Genomic DNA, 26,967 nt, shown 5'->3' with positions numbered 1-26,967 from the left:
AAATAAACTTTGAAAATGAGTAAAAAAAAAAAAGGAGAAGGAACCAGAGCAGAAGACCCATTCTTCCCCCTCTGGATATGATGGGGCTATAAGGCAAAGTCAACTTTGGCTGCTGACTCGGCAGGAACTTGGAAAGATCCTGGTTCCTTGGAGTCATTGTGGGCCAGTTATGGTAATACTTTACAAGCCTGGAATTACCCCATCTTGGAAATTCCATTTTGGGAGATGACAGACTTCCTTCTTATTTAATCTACTACAGGTGTTTTTTCTGGTATGTGTAGCTGAAACCATCCTAATTGATACAGCCAAGGTGAGCTCAGGATGTCTGGATGCCAGTTTGCGGAGTTTGGATTTTATTCCACAGTCAGTAGAGAAATCAACAGAGGTTTTAAAATTCAGATCTGCAAGGCACCTGGGTGGCTCAGTTAGTTAAGCTTCTGACTCTTGATTTTGGCTCGGGTCATGATCTCATGATTCATGGGTTCAGCCCTGCATTGGGCTCTGTGCTGACAGTGTGGAGCCTGCTTGGGATTCTCTCTCTCTCTCTCTCTCTCTCTCTCTGTCTCTCTGCAAACATGCAGGTCTCTTTGTCCCTCCCCTGCTTGCTCTCTCTAAAAATAAACTTAAGAAAATAAAAATAATAAAAATAAAATTCAGATCTGCATCACGGAGTTCCCCCTGAGATGGCAGTTAGGCCATGACCTTCATGTGGATCCAACAAACACATGAAAAAAACTGTAGAATGGGTATTTCTGCCTAATTTTATCCTCTTAAATTGTTGCACTGACAGAATATCAATGACAACAGGAGTTAACAGCAGTTAACCTTCACTGCCTAGTACCAGGCCCTGTAACCTCCACTTCACAGACCTCGTAACAAACTTCGGGGCTCAGTTCTAATTTACAGAAGAGAAAACAGGGGAACAAAGAGCAACTTGTGTAAGTGACAAAAGTGGGACTCAAACCCAGTTAGACTAGCTCCAGAGTCTGGACTCTCAAGCAATTCAGCTCACTGTTATACTGCCTCTCCCTATATAATCTATAAACCTGTGTGTGTACACTCTAAACCAATGTGTGTATGTTTAGGGGGTTGATATATATGGATGTATATATAAATATATAAGTGTGAGGTGTGTGTGTGTGTGTGTGTGTGTGTGTGTGTGTGTGTGTGTCTGTATAGGGGTACATGCCCCAGTGACACCATACTGACAGAACATTCAATAAAATAGGCATCTTGCAAATCAGTGGTATTGAGAATGGACTGCAGGGAACAGCACCTGAAGTAAGTAGGGCGGTGAGGAGGCTGGGACACTGAGGTGCTCCAGAGGCTACCGCAGTGCTGACTAACCATGTCAAGAAAAATGTGGACTAGGTCACCAGGAAAAAGGAGAGGGCTGAGGGGTCTGGAGGGCACAGAGAGACCAAACATGCAGGCAGGGACTGAATCAGACTGGGATAGGTGCTCTGGTTTAAGAGACAGCCATCCTGGGGCCGGGCAAGGTCCAGGTGGATTCTGGGAGTGAGCTGGTGGTCACTGGTGTTGTGACGTCATGAGGAACTAGACAGCTGGGTACTGGAAGGGTCTTTGAGAACTCCAGACTGGAGCAGGGCCAGGCAGGTGGTGGAATGCAGTGGGATGGTGGGGACTGTGGCAAATCGGAGAACATGGCCGCCTGGAGGCAGCTGCAACCATCCACTGTGCAGTGAGAGAAAGTGGGGCCAATTATGTGAGAGTTGCCAAGTTTCAAGACAAAACAGAAATTCAGACTTTTACATAAAATCTCTTGATTTTAGTGTTAGTTTAAAAAGAATTTAGGGGCGCCTGGGTGGCTGTTAAGCATTCAACTTCAGCTCAGGTCATGATCTTGTGGTCTGTAAGTTTGAGCCCCATGACGGGGCGCTGTGCTGAGAGCTCAGAGCCTGCAGCCTGCTTCAGGTTCTGCGTCTCCCTCTCTCTCTCTCTGCCCCTCCCCTACTCACACTGTTTCTAAAATAAAAAAAAAAAAAAAAAACATTAAAAAAAATTTAGGGGTAGGTGACTCAGTCAGTTAAGCATCCAACTCTTGATTTCAGCTCAGATCATGATCTCATGGTTCATAGGTTCAAGCCCCACATCAGGCTCTGAGCTGACAGTAGGGAGCCTGCTTGGGATTCTTTCTCTATGCCCCTCCCCCACTTGCTATTTCTTGCTCTCAAAATAAATAAATAAACTTAAAAAACACTTTTTAAAAATTTAAACCACAGCCTTACTGCTAAGTGGTAGAACTGGGACTTAAATCCATGAGGGGCAGGGCCTAGGTTACCAGACACAGAGCCCCTGGAGCACTGAGTGAGTCACAGGCCAGGAACTGTCACACACATCAGCCCTGTTTCTCCCAGTCTGCCTCACTCTAGACAGCCTTTGATCTCTGCTGACTGCTAACTAATAGGAGAGATCTAGCCAGTTATGACTTAGAATATTCTTAGGGACTATACCTTTCCAGGAAGGACTTCTGAAGACCACACTGATAAAAGGAATGACAGTGTGGCCAGTCATGACTTAGAATATTCTTAGGTACTATGTCCTTCCAGGGAGGACTTCTGAGACCATACCAATGAAAGGAATGACAGTAGAAGAACAAGAAAGTCAGGGTACATTTGTAACTTTTTTGTCTGATGGGTAACTCCCAGTTCTTCACTCTGTGGCATTTCGGTAGGGCTGCAAATCAAGGCACCCTGCCTCCCCTCCAAGAGTGATGACAATGTAGTCAGGCGAGCCAGAGAATGTTCTCCCTCAGGGAACAGGAACTGGAACAGGAGTGGACACCTGACATCAGGATCAATTTTTAGAGACTGATGTGGACATTGACAAAGAAGTCTCTCTTTTTTCTAAGAACGCATGTATTAAGTTGAAATTAAATGCCAAGGGCCATCTTCCCCTCTATGTACAGAATCCTACCTGAAAATAAATCATAGATGAGTGGCAGAGAAAAAGCCAGCATCCTGCTAATCATTTAAGCACCTGGATCATGCCATGCCTGAAATCTAACCCCTTACATATTTCAATTATATGAGCTAATAAATTGTCTTTTTAAAGCTTAACCTGGGTTAATTTTAGTCTCTGTCACCAGTAACTAAAAGAATCTTTCTCAATTTATAGAAAAATGGTATTTAAGAAGAGGACGTCCTGTCCCTTGTCCCTCAAGCTGGATTCAAAGTGTAGAGGCCTATTCTTCAGGTATGGCATTCAACAGTGCCCCCAACACCACCATTCCCATTTATTTTCCTCTTACCTGGAAATAGTTCAAAAGCATACCAGCCCCAGACAGTCCCAGTCCTGCAAACATGAAGGGCACCATCACCTGAAGGCCAATGGACAAGGCAGTCTCCTTGCTGAACTCAGACCCCAGTGGTTTAGAGACCACCCTGTGGCTCTCAGACACACTCGGAAGTCCATCTTCTGAGGCTCCAGAGAGTCTTCCAGGGCTGAAGGCGTGTGGCAGAGCCAGCTCCTCTGGCTTCCGCTGTCGGGTCTCTGTCCCATCCATGTGAGCAGAGCTGAGCCCCTGGCAGCCTTAACCTGGGAGACACAAAGCAATAGTGGCTGATCAGCAGAGTTCCTGACCCCCATAGGACTGATACCCTGTAAGCCCTCAGGCCGTTCTGCCCAGCAGAGGCTGGCATCATTCTACCTAGTCAATAGCCCCTCGCTCAGGGACTGCTCCACATGGTCTCCTGCAACACCAATTTAAACAGTTTTTATTTAATATGCACATGTTTGAGAAAAATAAAATATCACAGAAGAGAGCACTCAATATTTACGAATTTGAGTCAGCAAAACTGGTGGTATAGGTGGAGGAAAATTCTTTCCTCCAGAGAAGAACAAGATACCTAGCAAAAAATGTCAGAACCCAGTTTTTCAGAACTCTGGAAATTCACCAAAGCTTGGAGCAATGTAGGAGTATTTATTAAAAAAAAAAATGCTTAATCCTCAGCAAGAACAGCCACATTGTAGTGTCCATGGTGTTTGTGATATTTTTACTGTGCCTTAGTCCCACCCCCTGCTCTGCAGCTCTGCAGCACCCTTAAAAACCAACAGCCTAGAAAGAGCAGAATGGGCTGGAGCTCTTTCAAAGCCTCATTCTCAAAGGACTATCACTGTTTGCCTATCAGGTGGTTCATCGCAAAATGCCACTTACAGACTATCTGTATTTCACCTGACATTTAAAAAAATTTTTAACGTTTCTTTATTTTTGAGAGACAGAGTGCGAATAGGGGTAGGGACAGAGAGAGGGAGACAGACCCGAAGCAGGCCCCATACTGTCAGCACAGCACCTGACTCGGGGCTTGAACCCATGAACTGTGAGATCATGACCTGAGCCCAGGCCAACAGCTCAACCAACTAACCCACCCAGGTGCCCCTCACCTGACTTATAAAATTCACATAGTGTAAAAAACCTTTTCCCTGGGGGATATTTATTGAAAACAATTATAAGCACTTCAAGCTGCCTAAGGCAGTGGGTAATAGCTGGGGTAAATAATACAGAAACCAAAAGCCTAAAAGATGAGATGCCTAAATTCTGAAAAGTTCCTAAAAATCCTGGGAATCTAGAAGGCCTCTCATGGTGAGCTGGGCATATGCTCAGGAAAGAGCCGAGAAGGCCCGAAGCTCTAACCCCCAGCTGATCTGGAGGCTATGCATAAGCAGACGTGAAGACTAAGGCAGGGCTGTGAACGACAGCACTATGTACTGAAGGTGTGCCCCAACATGCACACAGAGCCTCCAGGCAAAGACTGAGGGACTCATCACTTCCACACACGGCATTCAAGGAAATCTCTAACCAAGCATTACCTGACCACAGAGCAGAGTCCTCAGGAGCTAAGTACAACACAGAATACAAACCAAAGAAGTCATTTAGAAAGGTTGCTAAACCAACAACAGCTACAGAAAGCAGCAATAACAGATCCTCAAAAAGACACTGGCCCCTGAGATCTCCAGCCCTGCTCCAGCCACACCCTGAAAGTTGGCTGGCCTGTGTGACAGAAGCTTGAGGAATCAATATGTGGACTGAGCCCAGGGGTTTGGATGCAACTCTGCCAGCCCTTGCCCCTCACTGGTGTCATAGCCCTCATCTAACTTCTTACTGTTGGGCTAATAGAGACTGCACCAACAAGCTAGAGATGGGACAAAAGATGCATGCTGGATCTCACATACCTCCTCTGGATGGGAGGATTGTTAAGTATTGCCTGTATATTATGATAACCTCTCCCACCCTTACAACTGTTGCTTACCCACTTTGCCCCCAGGATTGCTATATGACAATAAGGGAGTCAAGGGCGTTCAGCGCCTTCACCTCCCTCCACAAAGATTGCTACAAGGGAAAAACACCCACTCTCTGTCAGTTACCTGGTGCCCCAAGGACTAAGTATTGGACTGTAGAGATAACCCAAAATGTCAGGAACCCATGTGACAGCAAGGGCTTCCAGAGAGGGAAGTCTTGCTACACTTACCTTCCTCAATGGGGGAATCTCAGGCAGGGAAGGGATACAGGACAGGGCCCTTCAAAAGGTTATAAAGGATACCCAGAACAGGGTAATATAAGCCATAAAGGTGACCACTCCCCCGGTAGCCTACCAGGGTTTGAGCCTTTCAGCCCTCAATCAGATGCTTACCAATTCCCCACTCCAACATTGGACTAATGCTACCTTACCGGTCCTCCATAAAATAGATAATCACACCCAAACCTGCTGGATGTGCTTCCCCTCAGCAGGAGGGCTTACTTAGCCACTCCTATCCCTTTTACCTAGGAAGCTCCTGAAAATATCAAAACCAACATTTCTGTCTTAATTGGACCCCTGGCCAATTAAGAGAGACGGACTGGGATCCGTCTCACAAATGCCAACAATGTAATCTGTCCCTGAAGGTATGAACGGTACCTCTCTATACGGAAGAAATATAACCTTAAAGAGGAATACAACCCTATGTTCAACCCCTGGGGTGTTCTATCTATGTTCTAATTTGGCCTACCAATGCTTACAGGCCAACTGGACTCAGAGATGTTATTCCATCTTCCTAACCCCAGAGATATCCGTATACACTGAAGATCAGCTCCTAACAACTTTTAGGCCCACCTCCTGGGCTAAATGGGCAATCCTGCTACCCATTCTGATAGCAGCAGGAATTGCGACAGGTATAGGAACTGGAATAGGGGGCATAGGTTCATCCATAGGACTATACCATAGACTATCTCAAGAGCTAAATGAAGACATGGAACAGGTGGCAGATTCTCTGGTAACCTTACAAAGCCAAATAAACTCTCTGGAAGCAGTGACCCTCCAAAACAGGTGAGCCCTGGACCTCCTCACTTCAGAAAAAGGAGGAACTTGTATCTTTCTGGGGGACGAATGTTGCTATTTTGTAAACCAGTCAGGAATAGTTACAACTAAGGTTAAGGAACTCAAGGAAAGAATTCAACATAGACAACAGGAAAATGTCAATCAATGGAAAGGATGGGATCTCACAGACTGGGCATCCTGGCTTCCTGCCCTGGTAGGGCCCCTCCTCTCCATAATTTTACTTGTATCCATTGGCCCCTGTATACTGAATGCCATGGTATGTTTTACTGAAAACACTGTTGCTTGCCAAAGTACTCCAAGCGTTCCGAGAGTACCAACCTGTATATTTTAGCCTTCTGAGAGTACCAACCTGTAAAATTGAAAGGTGATGCCTACTAAAAGTTTTTTTAAAAGGCATCAAAGGGGGGAATGTTGGAGAAGTGGATAAAGTACACCAAAGATGGCTGACTGGACTAAAACAAACTCTGGTCTCTAGCTTAGAGGCCCCTCCTCCGGTTTCTTCTTCCTTTGTTTGCTGTGCGCGTGAAAACTCCCACAGATATGGAGGCTGTTGGCTATAAATTACCCTCCCCACTTGCATTCTGGGCTGAGACCTTTGGCGAAACAGTCTCCTCTGAGCCCACTAGTGTAAAATAAATCTCCAACCCACCAAGACCACTGAGTGCCGCGTGGTTTTTCTGCCAGTGTTCCAGCTTGGAACAACCATCCCTGAAGAACTAGATAAAGTAAAAAAAATGGAGTCTAACCAAAATGGAGAATATCAAGGAGATAAAAACTATTTTAAAGAAGAACCAAATCAAAATTCTGGAGTTGTAAAATATAATGGCCCTAGAGGAGTACAATGGCTGATCTGAGCAGGGAGAATAAAGAACAACTGAACTGAAAGCTAAGTCAACAGAAATTATCCAATCTGAAGAAAAGAAAGAAAACAGAATGAAGAAAAATGAACAAGTCCTCAGGGCCCTTGGGACAGCATCAAGCACACCAGCACGTATAACAGGAGTCTCAGGGATGAAAAAATAAAGGGGTCCAAAAGAATATTTGAAGACATAATGCACAAAAGCTTTCCAAATACGATCAAACTTCCATATTCAAGAAGCTCAACAAATCACAAGTAGAATATAAGAGAACAAATTACAAGAGATCCACCGCAAGACACACCATTATCAATCTTCCAAAAGTCAAAGACAGAAAATCTTGAAAGCAGGGAGAAGCAACTCTTCATGCACAAGGACTCCTCAGGAAGATTAACAGCTTACTTCACATCGGAATCCATGGAGGACAGAGGCAGTGGGATGACATGTTCAAAGTGCTGAAAGAATAAGACCTTCCACCAGCAGTTCTGAAAAGCAGAAAAAGGATCCTTCAAAAATGAAGGACAAATTAAGAGATTCCCAAATGAGCAAAAACCAAGAGAATGTGCCACTAGCACACCTGCCCTACAAGAAACACCAAAGAAAGACCATGAGACTGAAATGAAAGGACCTAGATAGTACTTTAAATTCATATAAAAAATAAAGAACACTAGTAAAGGTAACTACATAGGCAAATTTAAAAAAATGTATAAATGCATTGTAACTCTATTTTCTCTTATCCAACTTAAAGACAACTGCATAATTCAGTAATTATAAATCACTATATATAGGTACACAATATACACAAATGTAATTTGTATGACAGGAGGAGCACAAAGTAGGAGAGAACAGAGCTATATAGGAGCAAAGTTTCATATACTAGTGAAATTAAGTTGCTATTAATTTAAATTACAATGTTATCTAAGGAAGGAATTGTAATCCTCAGAGCAATCACTAATAACTAAAATATATATATTTTTAAAACAACAATGGAATAAAAATAATACATTAGAAAATATCCACCTAATACAAAAGAAGATAGTAATGAAGGATAGAGGAACAGAACGAAACCATAAGATATAGAAAACAAATGGCAAAATGTCAGGATGCTATCTTATCAGTAATTACACTAAATATAAATGGATTGGTTGAAAGTAAAAAGATTTTTAAAACATACACCATGCAAACAGTAACCAAAAAAAGGGGGGGGAGTGACTTTCCTAGCATCAGACAAACAGACATTAAAACAAAATTGTTACTACAGATAAAGAAGGGCATTTGATAATGGTAAATGCGTCAATAATTATCAAAAAACATAACAATTATATACACCTACAGTATAGCTACAAAATACATGAAGCAAAACCTGACAGAATTGGAGAGAGGGAAATACAATTCAATAATAATAGAAGACTTCAATACTCTACTTTCAATAATCTACTGAACAATTAGAAGATCGACAAAAAAAGGGAAGACTTGAACACTATAAAAAAATTAGATCATACATGCATAGAACATTCCACCCAACAATAGCAGAATAGACATTATTTTCAATGTATACAGAACATTCACTAGGATAAACTACACATCATATAAAAAACACACAAAATGCAATAAAATTACAAATAAATAAAAGAAAATTTGGGAAAGTCACAAATTTGTGTAAACAACACACCCAAATAACTAAAGGGTCAAAGAAGAAATCACGAGGGAATCATAAAATTTTGGGGATGAATTAAAATGAAAATATAGCATACCAAAATTTATGGGATGCTGGGAATACAGTGCTTAAACTTTATATATGAAAAAGCAAAAAATAAAAGAAGCTTATATTAATAAATTGATCTTTCACCTTAAGAAAAATGAGAAAGAAGACTAAACTAACACAAAAAAAGTAGAGACTGGGAAGCAATAAAGATTAGAGTGGTAATAAATGGAATAGAGAATAGAAAAACCATAGAGAAAATCAACAAAACCAACAGTTGGGTCTCTGGAAAGATTGACAAAATACACAAACCTTTAGCTAAAACTGACCAAGAAAGAGCGAGGATGTAAATATTTAAGAGGGAACACTACTTCTGAACTTACAAACATAAAAAGAATTGTTTCTGTAGTGTAGTGGTTATCACATTCACCTAATATAAAAACAATAATGAGGGAATACTATGAACAATTGTATGCCAAGACGTTAGAAAATCTAGATGAGATGGATAAATTCCTAAAAACACACTAACAAACTAATTAAGAAGAAATAAAAAAATTAAGAGACCTGTAACAATTACAAGATTGAATTAGCAATACAAAAAATTCCCCCACAAAGTCCAAGACCAGATGGCTTCACTGATGAAGTTTACCAAGCATTTAAAAAAGAATTAACACCATCCTTCACACACTCCCAAAGAAACTGATGAAGTGGGAACATTTGCCTGATACCAAAATCAGACAGAGCCAACCTAAGAAAACTACAGACCAGTATAAGAGCCTTATAAATATACACACACAACTCCTCAACAAAATACTAACAAAGTGATTTATGTGGCATATAAAAAGTCTTATACAACATGACCAAGTGGGATTTATCTCAGGAATGCAAAGTCGGTTCAATTTGTGAAAATCAATGTATTACACCATATTAATAGAATGGAGGAAGAAAAAAAAAACATGATTCACTTAATAGATCAGAAGAGCATTCAGCAATATCCAACACTTTCATAAACACTAAAAAAAATCACTAGGAATTTAAGGGAATTATTTCAATCTGATAAAGTTTATGAGAAACCCTCGGTTAACAAACTTAATGGTGAAAGACTGAAAGCATCCCCCTTAACATGAGGGACAAGACAAGGATACCTGTTTTTGCCACTCCTGTCCTATGACATTGTACTTGAAGTTGTATCCAGCACAATCAGGCAAGAAATGAAATAAAAAGCATCCAAATTGGAATGGAAGAAGTAAAACTAACTCTGTTTACAGATGACATGATCTTGTACATAGAACATTCTGAGGAATACACACACACACATACAACTTCAGCAAGGCTGTAGGATACAAGATCAATTTTTTAAAAGTCAGTTTTATTTCTATACACTAGCAATGAACAATCTAATAAACTAAGAAAACTGCATCTGCAATAGCATCAAAAAGAATAAAATACTTAAAGGATAAAGGTAACCAAAAAAAAGTATAAAAACTTTTACCCTGAAAACTATAAAGCACTGTTGAAAGGAATTTTGAGAAACCTAATAAAATGAAAAGATATCTTGTGCTCATGGACTGAAAGACTTATATTGTTAAGATGGTGATATTTCTCAAACTGATCTACAAATCCAATGCGTTCCTACAAAATTATATTCATCTTTTTCAAGCTAATCCTAAAATCCATAGGGAAATGCAAGAAAGCCAGAATTTTAAACAATCTTGAAAAAAAGAATACACTTCCTGATTTCAAAACTTACTATAAAGCTACAATAATCAAGACAGTATAGTACTGGTATTAAAATCAAAATATAGATGGGGCGCCTGGGTGGCTCAGTCGGTTAAGCTGCCGACTTCAGCTCAGGTCATGATCTCACGATCCGTGAGTTCGAGCCCCGCGTCAGGCTCTGTGCTGACCGCTCAGAGCCTGGAGCCTGCTTCAGATTCTGTGTCTCCCTCTCTCTCTGACCCTCCCCCGTTCATGCTCTGTCTCTCTCTGTCTCAAAAATAAATAAACGTTAAAAAAAAATCAAAATATAGATAAATGAAATAGAGTTGAGAATCCACAAATAAACCCATGCACCTGTGTTCAATTGATTTTCAGCCAGGATGCCACGGCTATTTAATGGGAAGAGAAGAGCCTCTTCAAAAATGGTGCCAAAATAACTGGATATCCACATGCAAAATCATGTGTTTAGACTCCTACCTCAAACCATATACAAAAACTAACACAAAATGGTCCAAAGCCCTAAACCTAACAGCTAAAACTATAAAACATTTAAAAGAAAACGTAGGTATAAGTTTTAGTGACTTTGGATTAGGTAACGGTTTCTTAGACATGATATCTAAAGTAAAAGCAACCAAAGAAAAATTAAATAAATTGGACTTCATCAAAATTTAAGTTTTGTGGGACACTATCAATAAAGTAAAAAGACAATCCACATAAAGAGAGAGAATATTTGCCATGTAATCTGATAAGGGTCTAATATCCCGAATTTATAAAGAATACTTACAACTCAACAATAAATCCAATTTAAAAACTGGCAAAGGAGTTGAATGGACAATAAGCACATTAAAAGATGCTCAACATCAGTTGTTAGAAAAATGCAAGTCAAAAAGACACCACTTAGCATAATGTTTTCCAGGTTCACTGACGTTGTTACATCAATGAGTACTTCGCTCCTTTTTATGGCCAAATAATATTCCACTGTATGGATAGAACACATTTGGTTTATCCATTCACCATGTCATGAACTTTTTTTACTTTTTGGCTATTACATGAACATAGAACATATGCAGGTTTTGCGTGAACATGTATCTTCTGTTCTCCTGAATTATACATTTTGAAGGGGCAAATTTTATGGTATGTGATTTACAAATAAATAAAAAAATTCATGAATTATTTATGGAATAGGTGAAGAAGCAGAACACTAGCAGCTTCCCAAACTCTCTGAGCCCCTAACAATAACCTTTATTCCTTATCACAGGGGCGACTGTCCAAACTCTGGAGAGAATCACTCCTCAGCTTCTGTATCATCCTTATTTAGTGTTACCAACTAAGAATACAGCCCTAAATAACAGTGTTGTGCTTACATTGCAATTTAGATCAATAGTCACTTTCCACTTATTCTTCAGGTGTGATGTCTTTTACCTGACATGAAGATTCTTGCATTCAGTTATGCTGTAGAACCACAATCCATCTATTCTACTCCTGAAGAACCATCCCTTTCCAAAAAAAAAAACAAAACAAAACAAAACCGGATTGCTTTTTAACACAAAAGTAATTTGTTAATAAGAAATATAATTTAGACAACATAAAGATGTAAATAAGGATGTTTAAATCACTGACAATGTTACTGCCCCCAAATAATTAATGCTAAATCTAGTGTATATCCTTCCAATGTGTACACACACACACACGTGCTATTTTTTTTAATCAATGTCCTAGATACTGGGTTGTTTTATTTAATAAAATGTATACATCTGTCCACCCCTATTTTTAGCACGGATATAATTTTTATGTAATTTCTCATGTCATCCTTGATAGTTCACCCAGTGGTTGGTAAAACCTTTTTTGCCAGAGGATTTATAGACTGAGGAAGAATAGAGGAAAGAACACGGCAGGGACAAGTCGCTACATGTTTTAACTCCTAGCCAGCCCAAGGCCACCAGCCCCAGATCCCCATTGGCAAGGGACCAGGGGCCCTGCACTGAGTACAGCAGTTTTATTAAGTCAACAGAGATGCTGGGCCTGTGAGGACAGCCTGAGCTGTGAGCAATGAGTAAGGAGGACACAGGAGAAACCTCACATCTTTGGGGACATGACTGAAGGTAGAACAGTCCACACACACAAGGCTACAGAACCTGGGTGAAGGCAGGCTTTGCTCAGCTCAAAAAAGCAATAAACTACAAAAAAAAAAAAAAAAAAGACGGAAATTACGTACTACACCATGAGTCCCCCCTCCTAAAGGCTTTACAGCAGCCCAGCAGCAAAACAGGAAATGTCTGCTCTTCTTGCTACAGAGGTACCACCCTGGCTCCTGCCCTGGTCCTTCCCCTACAGAAGTCACCCTTACCTGGTTGGTCCAGGCCCAGGTCATTCATTCGGACTGAGGCCCACACTCCATCTTCCCAGTGGCTTTCTTGCCCTAGACCCTCTGAGCCTGAACCTTGAGGCGAACCAACCATTCTTCTTAAATTCACCACAAGCTGTGCAGCAACAGTGGTAAACTGAGTCAGGCACACATAGGAGGCCTGGCCACAGTAGGGAGGCAGGTAATGGCGCTGGGGGGGGGGAGGGGAAGAGTACCAGTCCTACCACCACTGGAGCTGATGTGGAAAAAAAAGGCAGAAGGAAATGGCATATAGAACTAAATTTCCTTATAACCTGCAGCCCACTGACAATTACTTGAGGCTGGCAGAGTAAAAAGTTTCTCCAGGAACTCTTTGGAGCTAATGCTTTGCTACAGGGAAAAACCAGCTTAGCTCGACAATGGCTAGGCCTCTGGTATCCTATGAGTCTTCTTTGGCATATGAAAATCTCACTGGAAACTTCCCCTGGACTTTACCTCCCCCAGTCTCTCCTCATGGTCCCAGGCAGCTCTTCCTACCCACGGGTCCTGTCCTCATGCTTCAATAAAAATCACTTTTGCACCAAAGACGTCTTCAAGAAGTCTTTCTTGGCTGTTGGCTCTGGATCCCTTGAACCCCACTATCACCCCAAAACCTCATCCGGAGCCACATACAGAACAATCAACAGGGTCTCAGGTCCCCATTCTGCTATCCTATGTGGCTCCCTTCAAACCCAAGGGGAGAAAGGATGCTTAGTAGAATAGGGTTGGGGAGGGGGCAGTCCCTGGGTCCCTGCAGTGCCAGATACTTAATCTCTTAAAAAAAAAAAAATAGGGGCGCCTGGGTGGCGCAGTCGGTTAAGCGTCCGACTTCAGCCAGGTCACGATCTCGCGGTCCGTGAGTTCGAGCCCCGCGTCGGGCTCTGGGCTGATGGCTCAGAGCCTGGAGCCTGTTTCCGATTCTGTGTCTCCCTCTCTCTCTGCCCCTCCCCCGTTCATGCTCTGTCTCTCTCTGTCCCAAAAATAAATAAACGTTGAAAAAAAAAAAAAATAGACACAGCTACCCAGGACCCGTGCAGCAGCCCTTCATATCCTTTATGCTCACAAATCCTGAGAAGGGCTATCACTGCCTCTCCCCTGGGCCCTGGAGCCCACCTTGGCCTTCTCAAGAACTAGCACTAGCAAGGGTCTCCTTTCCTGCCTTTTCAGTTTCTACGCACTCCCTCTGCGGGATCCTCCAACAATAGGACCTTGCACGAGAATCTGTCTCTCAAATAAGTTTCCTGGACCCCAAGCCATCCTCTAGCTTGTACCCTATTTCTCTCCTCCCTTTCAGGGCACAATGAAAGAGACATGTCCATACTGTCTCTATGTCCTTGCCTCTGTGCTCAATACCCATTTGGCTCCTTCCTGCACACGTGGTCCTTGCTGAGACCAGCGGTCACCTGCACGATGCCAAACAATCCCCACAGACCTCAGTGTGCCCAACGTCTCAGCCAGATTCACTAGGGCATGAGAGACTCAAGGACTTGAGACTTGCCCACCGTGGCCTCCCCACATCCTTGTCCCCGCAGTGTGCCCCCCACCCCTCTTGCATGTGGCTTTAGCCCCTGCTCCTTTTTCATCCCTTCTCCTCCCTCCTGATGAAGTCCAGTCCAGCCTGCACAGAAGAGCTGCTGACCATCAAGAACAACGCCCTGCTCTCATTTCTGAAAATGGCCACACTGGTGCTGCCCCCTTCCTGCTACATCTACAGGAACTCTGACAAATACCTTCCCCCTAAAGCCCTTAAAACATTCTGCCCACCTCCCCCTTGTTAAAAGGCTCTTCTGGAGCTTTCCTGTGTTCAGCACTCTACAATAAAGGCTAGGTTAATGGTGCTGGGACTGATTTTGTTTCTCCTGGGCTCCTAGTGTGTGCATGTCAAGAAGCCTTTGATTGCTGAGGCATCCGTTTCAAAGGCAGCTCCTAGAAAACCAACCCCAGAAGCTCACCCTCACCCATGAAGCTCCCCTTTTAGCAAGTCCTGGGTAATCTAGATCACTGACTGCTTGAGTGACTCTGCTGCTCCCTTCCCTTATCCAACTTCTTGCTCTCATGTTTTAAGCCATCCAATAAACAGTGAACCCATGAAACCCTAGTTATCCTGTCCCAATAAATGCAGAGCCCCAGACCCACACGCCCTCCCTCTCTCTCTACCTTAGACTGCACTGCGTGGCTGTGTGGCCCTAGGGCATGCCATGGACCTGCCAGGACCTGTGAGTAATAAATCTTGTTCTCCAAAGTTCCCTCATGACTGTGCTAAGGCACTTCCTGCAATAATATAACAAGAACCACAAGGGCTGATCCAGCTTCAACAATGGCTCCAGGAGGGGAACCCGCAAGGGGATCACCACAAGTAGTATAGTCCCAGCAGGCATTCCTGGCCTATAGCAGCACTGTGGAAAGGCTGATATGATGTCACACCATTCTTCTTCCAGCTTAGGGTTGCCAGATTTTGCAGGTAAAATGGGACATAGTTATGCTGAAAAGTGAGTCACTGTTTCTCTCAAATTCCGTGTTTTATCTGGCAGCCCTTCCCAGGTTTCCATGCATGTCTCATTTTTGTCCTACTCCACAGGTGTCCTGTCTCTTTTCCTGGTGTGGCTTCTCCCTCTGATCTCTAACGCTGACACTCCAGACTCTCCTCACTTGTCTTCTGTCTACATCCTGTGTGTGGACCTCCCCCAGTCCCATAGCCTGAAGTAACAATGATATGCTGCTACTACCTCCCAATCACGTCTCCCAGCTCAGCCCTCAGCCCAGGATCCAGACACGGAGAGCCAACTTCCCACTCAGCGGGTCTGAGAGTCATTTCAGGCACCCTCAGTCTAACACAGAGCTTGCAGTTTCCCCATTCCACCTCTTAATCTCATCTTTCCCATGAAAGGCATCACAGCCACCCAGCCAGTCAACACAAGAGGCGCGGATATAAACAGAAAGGGCTTGGGGTACAGAAGGTATGAATATAATCCTCTGGACTTTATATGTAAGTCTATATTGTTCAGACTTCTTCCCAATGGATGTGCACTATTAAAAAAAAAAAAGAAAAAAAACACCTTTATTTTTTAGAGCAGTCTTAGGTTCGCAGAGAAATTGAGAGGAATGTACACAGAGTTCCCATATACCCCAACATCCCACACGAGACAGGAGCATGTTACAACTGATGAACCCACACTGGCACATCATGATCACCCCAAGTCCAGTTTACAGTAGGGGTCATTCCTGTGTTGTACAGTCGATGGGTTTGGACAAATGTAGAATGACATGCATCCATCATTATATCACACACAGTAGTTACACTGCCCTAAAAATCCTCTGTGCTCCACCTATTCATCCCTCTCCTCCTTTGGTGCATGAATGATTTATCATCCATTCAACAAATGTTTTGTTCCTTCCTTTTATGCAAGGAGTTTTCTAGGCACCAAGAATGCAGTGGAAAGCAAGACAGATAAAGGTCCTGCTCTCAGGAAATTTGCATTCTAGAGGCAGAGACAGAAATAAACAATAGAACAAGTAAGTGAACAAGATAAATTAAATACTGTGAATTGACAGGGACTATCCTGGGAAAGTGAAAACTTAAAAAAAAAAAGCCAACTGTGCAAAGATCTAGGGGAGGAGCCCTGCAAGCAGACAACAGCGAGTACAGAGGCACTGAGGTAGGGCAAATTTGGTGCTTCCAAGGAAGGAAAGGCAAAGAGGCCAACAAGTCTGGGGTATGTAGATACAAGAGGATGGCAGGAAAGGAGGACAAGGCAGCCAGTCACCTAGGGTCTTACAGGCAGAGCAAGGAGTACATGCTTCTTCCTCAGAGTGACTGTTTATGTTTTCAAAAGACAACTCTGTTGCTTCCCCCACTAAAAAGGGATCAGGGCCCCTGAATGACCCCAGATCACCCCTGTGAAGCCAAAGATACACCCCAGCAATCCACAGAACATTGAGAAATGATAAATCACTGTCTGTTTAAGTCCCTAGGTTTGGCAGTACTTTGTTATGCATCAAAAGATAACTGACAATGTTCCAGCTCTGTGATTTCATTTACAGTTTAGCTGCCCTCCTCTGGGGGTGAGAGATGGTGCTGAGCTGAGGACTGCCAATGTGGGAGAAAAATCTTAGCTGCCCGTGACACTATGTACTTCAAAGATAGTTGGGTACAGAGCATCAAAACGCTGGAAGTCCATGTGAACTCTAACCTTAAAACAAGATGTATTTTCTGGCTCTGACACTTCTAAAAGTAGTCCAAAGCAACAACATGTCCCCCTAGCCTGGGGGCCATGTATCTCTGCACTCAGATTTTCATGTCTAATACTCAAAACAGGACTCTTGGAGGACAATGAATCCCATAACTTGGGGCAGGAGAAAAGATGAGACGGCTCTGGAACCCTCTGGGGTTGCTAGAAAATAAGATGTTTTCAAAGGTGTCAGAAGAGGGACTAAAATGACAAAGGAACAAAATTATAAACAGACTACCACTGTCAATTGGTGACAACTTCAGCATCTAATAATAATACAGTATAGTTACTACGTCACAAGTTGAATCTGCAAAGGACCATGAGTTCATTATGATATCAAAACAGAAAAGTTAAATTAATACAAAATGTATAAAGCCAATAATGAATAAAATAAATCAGCAGACAAAATCAGTCACTAATTAAAGTCAACAAAGGATGAGATACAGCCTACCAGAGAATCCTTCCTTTGTTGACTTTAGTCAGCTGCTTTTGACAACTTAATCACAACTGCATCACTTCAGGAAGACTCACGCATGTAAGCAGGAAGGAGTGGAAAAGTCAAGACAGAGCTGGGAAAAGCAGGAACCAGAGGAAGGGGAGGAGAAATCACCCATCACCACAGTCACAGGATAACCAGGGAGCTGGAAGTCTCACCAGCTGAAGGGCACAGATCAGACAAGATAATCAATTAAAAAGAGGCCCAATGGGGAGCCTGGGTGGCTCAGTATGCTAAGTGTCTGACTTTGGCTCAGGTCATGGTCTCACAGCTATGAGTTCAAGCCCCATGTCAGGATCTGTGCTGAAGGCTTAGAGTCTGGAGCCTGCTTCACATTCTGTGTCTCCCTCCCTCTTTGCCCCTCCCCTGCTCATGCTCCATCTGTCTCTCTCTCTCAAAAATAAACATTAAAAAAAATAAAGAGGCCCAAAAGCGTTTACAAACACTAGACAATTAGAGAAGCATGAACCACAAAGCTTCGTTCTCTCCTCCCAAAATGAGTGAAACCCTCTGGATGACTCACTCATGGCGGTTGGATTCAGACAGAATACAAATGAGTTTCCAAATACACCAAGAAACCAGGTAGGCACCAGGAGGCAAGTGCCAGCAGCCGAGCTAAACTGCTAAGAAAGCGGCCTCCTCTCAAGGTGTAGGGCGGAGCTATGGGGACCACACAGAACAGTTCCAGAAGAAACTTGTGTGAGGGAAGCACACTGAAGAATGCCCTCTAAACTCATCAAATGTGCACCAGAGGCCCAGTGTGGTCAGCACCCAGCATGCATTCCCACCTACCCTGTGCCCCTTACAGTGTGGGGGCCTCCGTGATCCCCCAGCAGGGACCTCACAACCCTGTGGATGGTAGTCAAGGGCACTCAGCTTCCTTGGGAACGTGGGGGTGTGTCAGAAGGACAATGTGTTCAGATGTCATTTGCATCGACAGAAATGAGTACAGATGAACACACTGAAGGACAGGCCTGCTGGTGAAGGCAGCCTCTGTCGGGAGAGTGGGCTGTGGACGCAGGAAAACCCTGTCCTGTAGCCCCCAGAGAGGGGGAGACCTGGGGGGGTGGCACTGACTCCAGGGCAGAGGTTCCCACCCAGCCTTTCCCTCTGTTCCTCTGGGACACAATATGGAGGCAGTGCCCCAAGACAGGCCCCTCCAACAAAGAACTACTAAGGTGTCAGACCCTGCCAAGGTGTCAGAGTGTGGAGTGAGAGCCGTGCACAGCCCGTGTGCTTGGAGCCCCTTCCTTGGGCGCAGGCCTTGAGAAGGGCTGGGCAGGGGGACCTGGGCCCATCTGGCTGCCAGTCACAGGAATCTGTAAGGTCATTGCTCTTGCAGATGCCTCCTGGGGAGTCTGTACCCATCAGACTGAGGAGGACACTGATGCGCAGCCTCCCCATGAGTCAGGGAGAAGCTGGCCTTGAATCTAGGGCCTTTGGGCACCCTGGGGCCAACACATCAGGTCTGAGACCTGGTCACCAGGACCTCATACAAACTAGTGCTCACCCCAAGGCAAGAGACAAGGCCAGTCCTAACTATTCACTGCACAGCCAAAATGCTGGAACCGATCGGCTCCACTCAGCTGCCCACTACTACCTGCTGTGAGGCCAAACTACCTCTGGTAGTTTTATAGGAGACCTGGTTCAGTGGGAGCACCCTGGAGTCTGCCCTGAGGGTCTGAATCCCAGCTCTTCCTCTTCCTAGATGCTGGTCCTTGGAAAAGTGAAATTTCTGTGCCTCATCTGTTAAATGGGGACAAGAGCACCAACTTCACAAGGCTGTGAAGATTAAATGTAATAATGCACTTGCATCACAGGGCACCTGGCTGGTTCTCCCACTTCAAATCCCTCAAAGCTCTAATGTTTCAGACCAGTGCCTCTTAAATTATAGCTGCATCAGAATCAGCTGGAATACCCACCTGGGTAGTTTCTGATAAGTAGGTGGGGGGACAGCAGGCCTAGTAAGCCAAGATACTGGATATGCAGGAGAGAGAGCCTCAGAAATACGTGAAGACTTGCCCAACCCTCAGTCTGGATTCCCCCCCCCCCCCCCCCCCCCCCGCCTCCCTGCCCCCGCCCCAGGCACCAAACCTGCCTTGGGCCCTGGGTTTGTCTCCCTCCATCCCAGGTCCGTCATCCAGGACCCTGCCCTGGGTCCTTACCTGGATACCTTCCCAGGCGCCCCCTCTGCCTAAGGCCCCTCTGGTACCACTTTCCCTTTCCCCTTCCCGTTCTCCCTTACTTTCGCCTTCTTGCAGGCCCCTGGCCTCCCACCGGCCTCCCCGCGCTCTGGGTTCATGTCCTCTTCTGCGTTGCCCAGGCCCCAGACTTTCCAGGTGTGCCCCACCCCGTCCCGAGGTCCCCCTCCAAAGGCCCTGGGTTTACTCCCTCTACTGCTCATCCGCCACTCCGCGCCCCAACCCCAGCGCTTCCCCAGGGCCGGGCCTCCTCAGTATGACATGTCCACCCACCCAGACCTCTGCCCCCTTTGGACTCCATCGCCGCTTTACCCCAGACTTCCCGCACCCCTGCCCAGGCCCGCTTGGGGCGCAGCGCCATGTTTACCCGATCCCCTCCCGGGCAGCAGCGCGCAAGAGGCGAGCAGAAGGCGCGCGGGCCAAGGGGAGGGCTCAATGAGGAAACAGGGAACGCCAGATCTTCAGGCCACCGTACCCAGCCGCCGCAGAACATGGCGAAGGCGGGCCTAGGCGGGGCCTTGGGCGGAGCCGGCTCTGGAGGCAGGGCCCTGACGCCCAGGGCCCGAGGGAGGCGGGCCCCGGGTGCCCCCACTGCAAGGTCGCGGTGTCTGACCCCTACTTCGCTGGAAGGCAGGGCCTCGCAGACTCCACCCCCGGGCCCAGGAGTTTGGACTTTGTGGTGGGGACAAGTGTAGCCAGAAGTCATTTCCAGGCTGGGTAAAACTGAACACTTCCTGAGAGTGCCAAGCTCCTCTCCTCCTTTGTTGCAGTCAATGCTCAATGCTGGCAACAGCCCTTGCGGGGAGGTCATATGCTGAGGCCTAGTTTACAAAGAAGGAAACCGGGGAGGCTGTGAAACCACCCAGGAGGAATGGGGGCTTGAGGATCCCATCTGTAAAGGGTGTGTGAAGACCAGCCATTCTTAAGGAACAGTTGCTTCGCCTGCAGCCAGAGCTCCATCAGCTCTCCAGGATACCATTTTGTTCTTATGTTTAACTTCTTTATTATGAAAAATGTTTACTCACGCAAAAGTAGACCAATAAAATGGTCCCACACACTGATAGGCCAGCTTCTATCATGGTCTGCCTCTTGACCTTTTTTTTTTTTTCCTGTCTATATCCCCCTACACACACCTTTTGTTTGTTTGTTTGTTTTGTTGTTCTCGGAGTAATTTTTAAAGCATTCTGGCAGACGTATTTCACCTTTAAATTCTTGAGTATGTTTCTCTAATCATTAAGGTTTGTTTTTTCAAACATCCCCAGAATACCAGTATCACACCCAACAAAGTTAGCAATACCCCGTCCAGTTCTATTTTCCCTAATTGACTCAAAACAGTCTTAATTGTTGGCCTCTTCTGACCAACATCTAAAGAAGGATGAGAGATTTTGGAGGCACACAGCCTCAGGCAAATTTCACCCTTATGGTTTTTGCCAGAAACCTCATGCTCACAGAGCCGGAACATGAGTGGAACCAGACAAAAGTCCAAAATGAATGGAAACACAAGGGCAAGTGGATGCTAGATATTTAATAAGATTTAGTCCTATGCTATATTATTTCAGCAAAAGACAAATCTGCCTGCTAAACACAAAGATATATATATCTTTGTCAAATATATATATCTACATAGATATATCTATCTACATAGATATATCTAGATATATCTATGTCTAGATAGATATATCTAGATATATCTATCTACATAGATATATCTAGATATATCTATCTACATAGATATATCTAGATATATCTATCTAGACATAGATATATCTAGATATATCTATATATGATATATCTAGATATATCTATATATGATATATCTAGATATATCTATATATGATATATCTAGATATATCTATATATGATATATCTAGATATATCTATATATCTATCTATATAGATCTATCTATCTATATCTATATCTATATCTAATCATCTATCTATCTATATCTATATACTATAGGTTTACAGACACCCTGATTTTCAGCAGGTGTCTTGCCCTATATCTGGGTTGGGTACTGCCTGCACACTTCCTTACCCATCTAGGCTTCTGGGGGCCAGCCATCCTCTGGCACCTCCTGCACTCCCCAAGGAAAGAGGGTTCATGTCTATTGGTAGCCAGTAATCCTGCCCTAAACTTTCCAGATGATGCTCCAGCTCCCCAGACCTGGGAATTCTGAATGGCTCTAAGCCCACTGCTAGGATATATACTCAGATCAGTGCCCCAGAGAATGAACCAGTTGTGGAGCATGCCCTGTGTCTTTATACAAGAGTCCAAGAATTCTACATTTGAACTGGCCTCCCAGGTTGCTATGGAAGTACATTTGTCAAGGCCAGAAAACAGAATAGACTCTATTTTACAGCTATGTTTTATTTGCATATGTATTTAAACATATGGTTTGTGGGGCTCGCAATTGTGTTGTTTTTTTTTTTTTTAACTTTTATTTACTTTTATTTTTGAGAGACAGAGCATGGGCAGGAGAGGGGCAGAGAGAGAGGGAGACACAGAATGTGAAGCAGGCTCCAGGCTCTGAGGTGTCAGCACGGAGCCCAATGCGGGGCTTAAACCCGGGAACCTGAGCTGAAGTCGGACGTTTAACTGACTGAGCCACCCAGGTGCCCCTGTGGGCCTCCATTTGTAATCTTGCCCTGGGTTCTGTAAATTTTGAGGTGGGTTTATCTTGTGTCAATATACTTATAAGAAACATTTTATTTTCTACTTACCTCTAATGCAGGAAAAATAAACCATCAAAAGGATGAGGATAAATGGCAACTATCAGTTGACTTAAATAGTAAAGAAACCATAGGGAGAATGTAGCACTCTTGCAAAGGGGGCAGCCCCAGCTAAGTTCCAAAGGACAATTGCAATGCTTGGACACAGGACCCATTCTTCAGGGCCTTGGTAAGTGGCAGGCAGTGTGCACCAAATCCTGCAAACTAGCTCGTGCCCCATTCTCTTCCCCTCACTAACGGGCATCTAGAAGTGCCCAGAGTGCTGCCTTGGGAGTCCACAGGCCTGGCTGAACTTTTGGCAGTGAATAGCTTTACAAAGAAATACTACACCAAAACTGTAGTCCTGGGATGGAAATTTAAGATATATAGACACAAAATACATTTGTAAATGATAAAATGTTAGTGGATTTTACGGACTGAGTTGTGTTGTTCCCCACCCGAATATTTTGTATATTAAAGTCCTAATACGCAATGTGATTGTACTTGAGGATAATATCTATAAGGATGCAATAAAGGTTAAATGAGGGGGACCTGGATGGCTCAGTTGGTTAAGCATCTGACTTCAGCTCAGGTCATGATCTCACGATCTGTGATTTTGAGCCCCGTTTTGGGGTCTGTGCTGACAGCTCAGAGCCTGGAACCTGCTTCAGATTCTGTGTCTCCCTCTCTCTCTGCCCCTCTCTTGCTCAAACTCTGTCTCTCTCATTCTCAACAATGAATAAATGTGTAAAAAATTTTATAAGAAAGGTTAAATGAGGTCTTATGGGGTGGGACCCTGACCCTATAGGACTGGAATGCTCACAACTGGGGGGAAGAGAATCAAGAGTGCTCTCTTTTCATCTCTCATCTCTCTCTCTTCCTGCTTGTGCCCACAGAAAACAGGCCATGTGAGGACCCAGTGTAAAGGTGTCACCAGAAACCAACTGTGCTGGCACCTTTAGCTTGGACTTCCAAGCTCCAGGACTCTGAGAAATTAATGTCTGTTGTTTAAACCACCTGGTCTGGAGTACTTTGTTGTGGCTGTCCCGGCTGACTAATGCAAGGGATTAATAATTTCACAAGCTTAGGAACACCTGGGTGGCTCAGTCAGTTGAGCATCCAACTTCAGCTCAGCTCATGATCTCATGATTCGTGAATTTGAGCCTTGCATCAGGATCTGTGCTGACAGCTTGGAGCCCGAAGCCTGCTTTAGATCCTAACTCTCTCTCTGCCCCTGCTCTGCTCGCTCTCTCTCTCTCTCTCTCTCTCTCTCTCTCAAAAATAAATGAATAATTTTTTAAGTTTAAAAAAATAATTTCACAAGCTGAGCTTAGGAAAGATGTGAACCTCAGTCTTCTCATCTGTAAAGTGGAGTTAATGTTAGTACCTGCCTCAAAAGGTTGAGGGCGACAGGAAGCAATCCATGTAAAGTCCTCACATCTAGTGCCTCACATGTAGCAAGGGCTCAATTCATGTTTCCTGCTACTATGTTTACTGTTACCATTAATGTTCTAACAGGACAAATCACAAGCAGGGGGTGATTCTAGGCACATGGATGGACCGTTGTAGCAGGCTTGGGGCACAAGGAGGGCCTTACCCTGCCCACAGCTTTCCTCATGCCTATTCCAGTTTCCTGCTGTTGCTCTGCCACCATACCGTCCATCCTTCGTTCCCAACCAGTCCTTGTCTTCTCCAAATGGCCTTCAGCCTGGAGGCAGCAGCCCCAGTTCAAATCCTTCCCAGCCCCCTGCTCCACTGCTGCACTGTCCCCCACAGTCTCAGAGGCCCGTATGATGGGCTGGCCAAGCCCTGACTGCCCCACTGCCCAGAGTGGAGGGCCATCGCCCGGCCTCACAGACTGACCCACAAAGACATACTATAGATACTACAAATCACTTTGGAGTTTAGGAACCTCACCTTCTTTCCACAATCCCACCAACACCTGTGCTGCCACTCAGCCATCCTTTCAGAGACCACACCTTGCAGCAAGGTCAGCCTCCTACCTGGTCCTGTCCCTGCAGTGGTTGCCCTCTGCAATGACTCCCTTAGCCTCTGCTCAGGCTTGTCCTCCCCTGGGAAGTGTCAAACACATGCCCCTCAGCCTCTTTCCTTGGAATCCCCCAACACCTCTTAACTATGTCATTGTGCTATATTAGGTGGGATATTTTTGCCTCTCAGACTGTGAATTCCCCAAGGGAAGAGACTCTGTCTGTTCATCTCTGAACATCTCCACTAGTACATAGTAGACACTTGCTTTAGGTTGCCCCCACTCCCAGCCCCCAGAAGTGACCTTGAGATGGGGATTCAAGTACAAGGAGTTTATCTGGGAGATGATCCCAGAAAACGTTGGTGGGAGAGGGAGGAGGTGAAGCAGGGAAAGGAGGGCAGCCAATGAAGTTTTGTTACCAAGCAAGTTACCTCCGTGGGCATCTGGAGCTCAGTCCTGCCTGGAATTCTGGGAGCCTCGGAGATATTGCCCCTGAAGGGTGTACAAATCCTAACTCCCACCTATCTTTACATGAGGACTACTTCCAGGGGACAATAGTGCCCCGGTCCTTCAGGCCTGATGGACTGTCAGGCAAGGTGGGCCAAGTGGCTCCCACGGCAGAGAAGGCTTTCCTGGGAATTGCTGCGGGCCCACATTAAGAAGTCAGGCAGGTGTGCCCAGGGCTGGAGGTGGAACCTGAGTGGGGCAGTGGCGGGGACATCTGCAGCACTGGAAAGACATTTGCTGACTGCAGAATAAATAAAAAGGTGCAATGATGGAGGGCAAAGGGTGCCTGCCAGCCACTTACTCCAGGTGCAGATTGCCATCTGCAAATCAGTGCTGACCTCTGGATCAAGCCTGTGAGGGGAATATCTCCTACCTTTTATATGATGAGGAAACTGAGGTCCTAAAGAGTTCCTCCACTTGCTGGAGGTCACAGCCCTGAGAGGCATAGCCAGAATTCAAACTCCATTCCAATTAAATCTAAAGATGACATTTTCCATTCCATCAACCAAGCTGCCTCTCTCACGCAAGGGAACAAGAGAATGAAGGCATGAACGGATGAGTGCTTTATAAATAGGGGGAGGCTCCGATTCATCTAGTGTTCTGGCTCAAAGATGACTACTGACTGAATTAGCTGCTCTTTGGTATTAAATTTATAATCAAATTTACACAGGAAACTATAAAATTCCAAGTAAGAAATCTGTTGTCTGGTGAGGAAGATATCTTAGAATCAGGGCCTGCCCCTCACCACCCCTGCTTGGCATGCTGAATAATCCAGGGCTGGTTTAGTTGCCCTCCACCCCAGCCTGCCCACCCACACCCAAAGGCCATTCCTGGGCTTCATGCACACATGGAGAAGTGAGCTGTTGTTATTGTTGGTCCTGCCAAATCCATGACCCCATGACTCAGTGACAGCAGGACGAAGCACACGGGCCTCAAGGTGGGACAGGACTGCAGCAGTTCTCTCTGCCCTAGGCCCGGACCACCACCTTGTGTCGAGAGCTGCCAGGAAGGAAGACAGCGCCACTACTCAAAACCCTCTTGTAATTTGCATAACCATGAACAAAAATATTTATGCTCAGTCAGTTAAGCGTTCAACTCTTGATTTTGGCTCAGGTCATCATTTCATGGTTTGTGAGTTCGAGCCCCACGTTGGGCTCTACGCTGACAGCACAGAACCTGCTTGGGAGTCGCTCTCTCTTCCTCTCCCTCTGCCCCTCCCCTGTTCATGCTCTCACTCCCCCTCTCTCAAAGTAAATTAAAAAACTTAAAAACACTGTTCATGCTATAATGGAAATAGTACCTTGCACTTTACTAGGACTTTCCAATACATGCTTACATCCATGATATCATTGAATCATTGTGACAGACCTGGGGGCAGGCAGAACAGACACTACCATTCCCATTTTCCAATGAGGAAACTGAGACTTGCCCCTAGAGAGTGTCTGGCAGTGCTGGACTTACAATGTGAGGGATGATCATGCCTCTGTTAGGAAACCTCCCTGCAGCAGACCCAGGAGTCTTCTCCACCCCCAAAATGGCTTAACAGCCAGGGACGTTCTTGTCTTTGTTGAGATTCATGCAAGCAGACTTACAGTGCCCCGGTAGGGGCATGGACTCAGGTGTGCCTCAGTGAAGCTGCTGGTTTTCCCTCCAGGTAGGAATGTCACAGCAACTGGGCTCACATCCAGGCCCCTGACAGCCTGGGGACGCAGGAGGGAATAGCCCCACGAAGGAGGATAGCACACGAAGCTGCTGACACCTCAAGGGTTATAGGAACCTCAAAAACAACCCCTGGGCTACTGGGAAGAAGCCTCAGGGCCCCAGAAGGAGGGCTAAGGTCAC

General features: G+C 44.9%; 1 protein-coding gene across 1 annotated transcript in view; it reads right to left on the bottom strand.

Moving 5' to 3' along the window:
• SLC41A3 (solute carrier family 41 member 3) overlaps positions 1-20,414 on the bottom strand; it is a 107,245-nt gene extending 86,831 nt beyond the window's left edge. Inside the window, 2 exon segments of the mRNA XM_032592364.1 lie at positions 3,272-3,558; positions 20,290-20,414. Coding sequence (XP_032448255.1) covers positions 3,272-3,526 — 255 coding nt within the window. The 5' untranslated portion in view covers positions 3,527-3,558; positions 20,290-20,414.
• Between the last annotated feature and the right edge of the window lie 6,553 nt (positions 20,415-26,967).

The sequence above is a fragment of the Lynx canadensis genome, chromosome A2, assembly GCF_007474595.2.
Source record: "Lynx canadensis isolate LIC74 chromosome A2, mLynCan4.pri.v2, whole genome shotgun sequence".
NCBI classification, from domain to species: Eukaryota; Metazoa; Chordata; class Mammalia; order Carnivora; family Felidae; genus Lynx; species Lynx canadensis.
The sequence above is the reverse complement of the archived record's forward strand: the minus strand, read 5'-3'. Positions and strand labels throughout refer to the sequence as shown.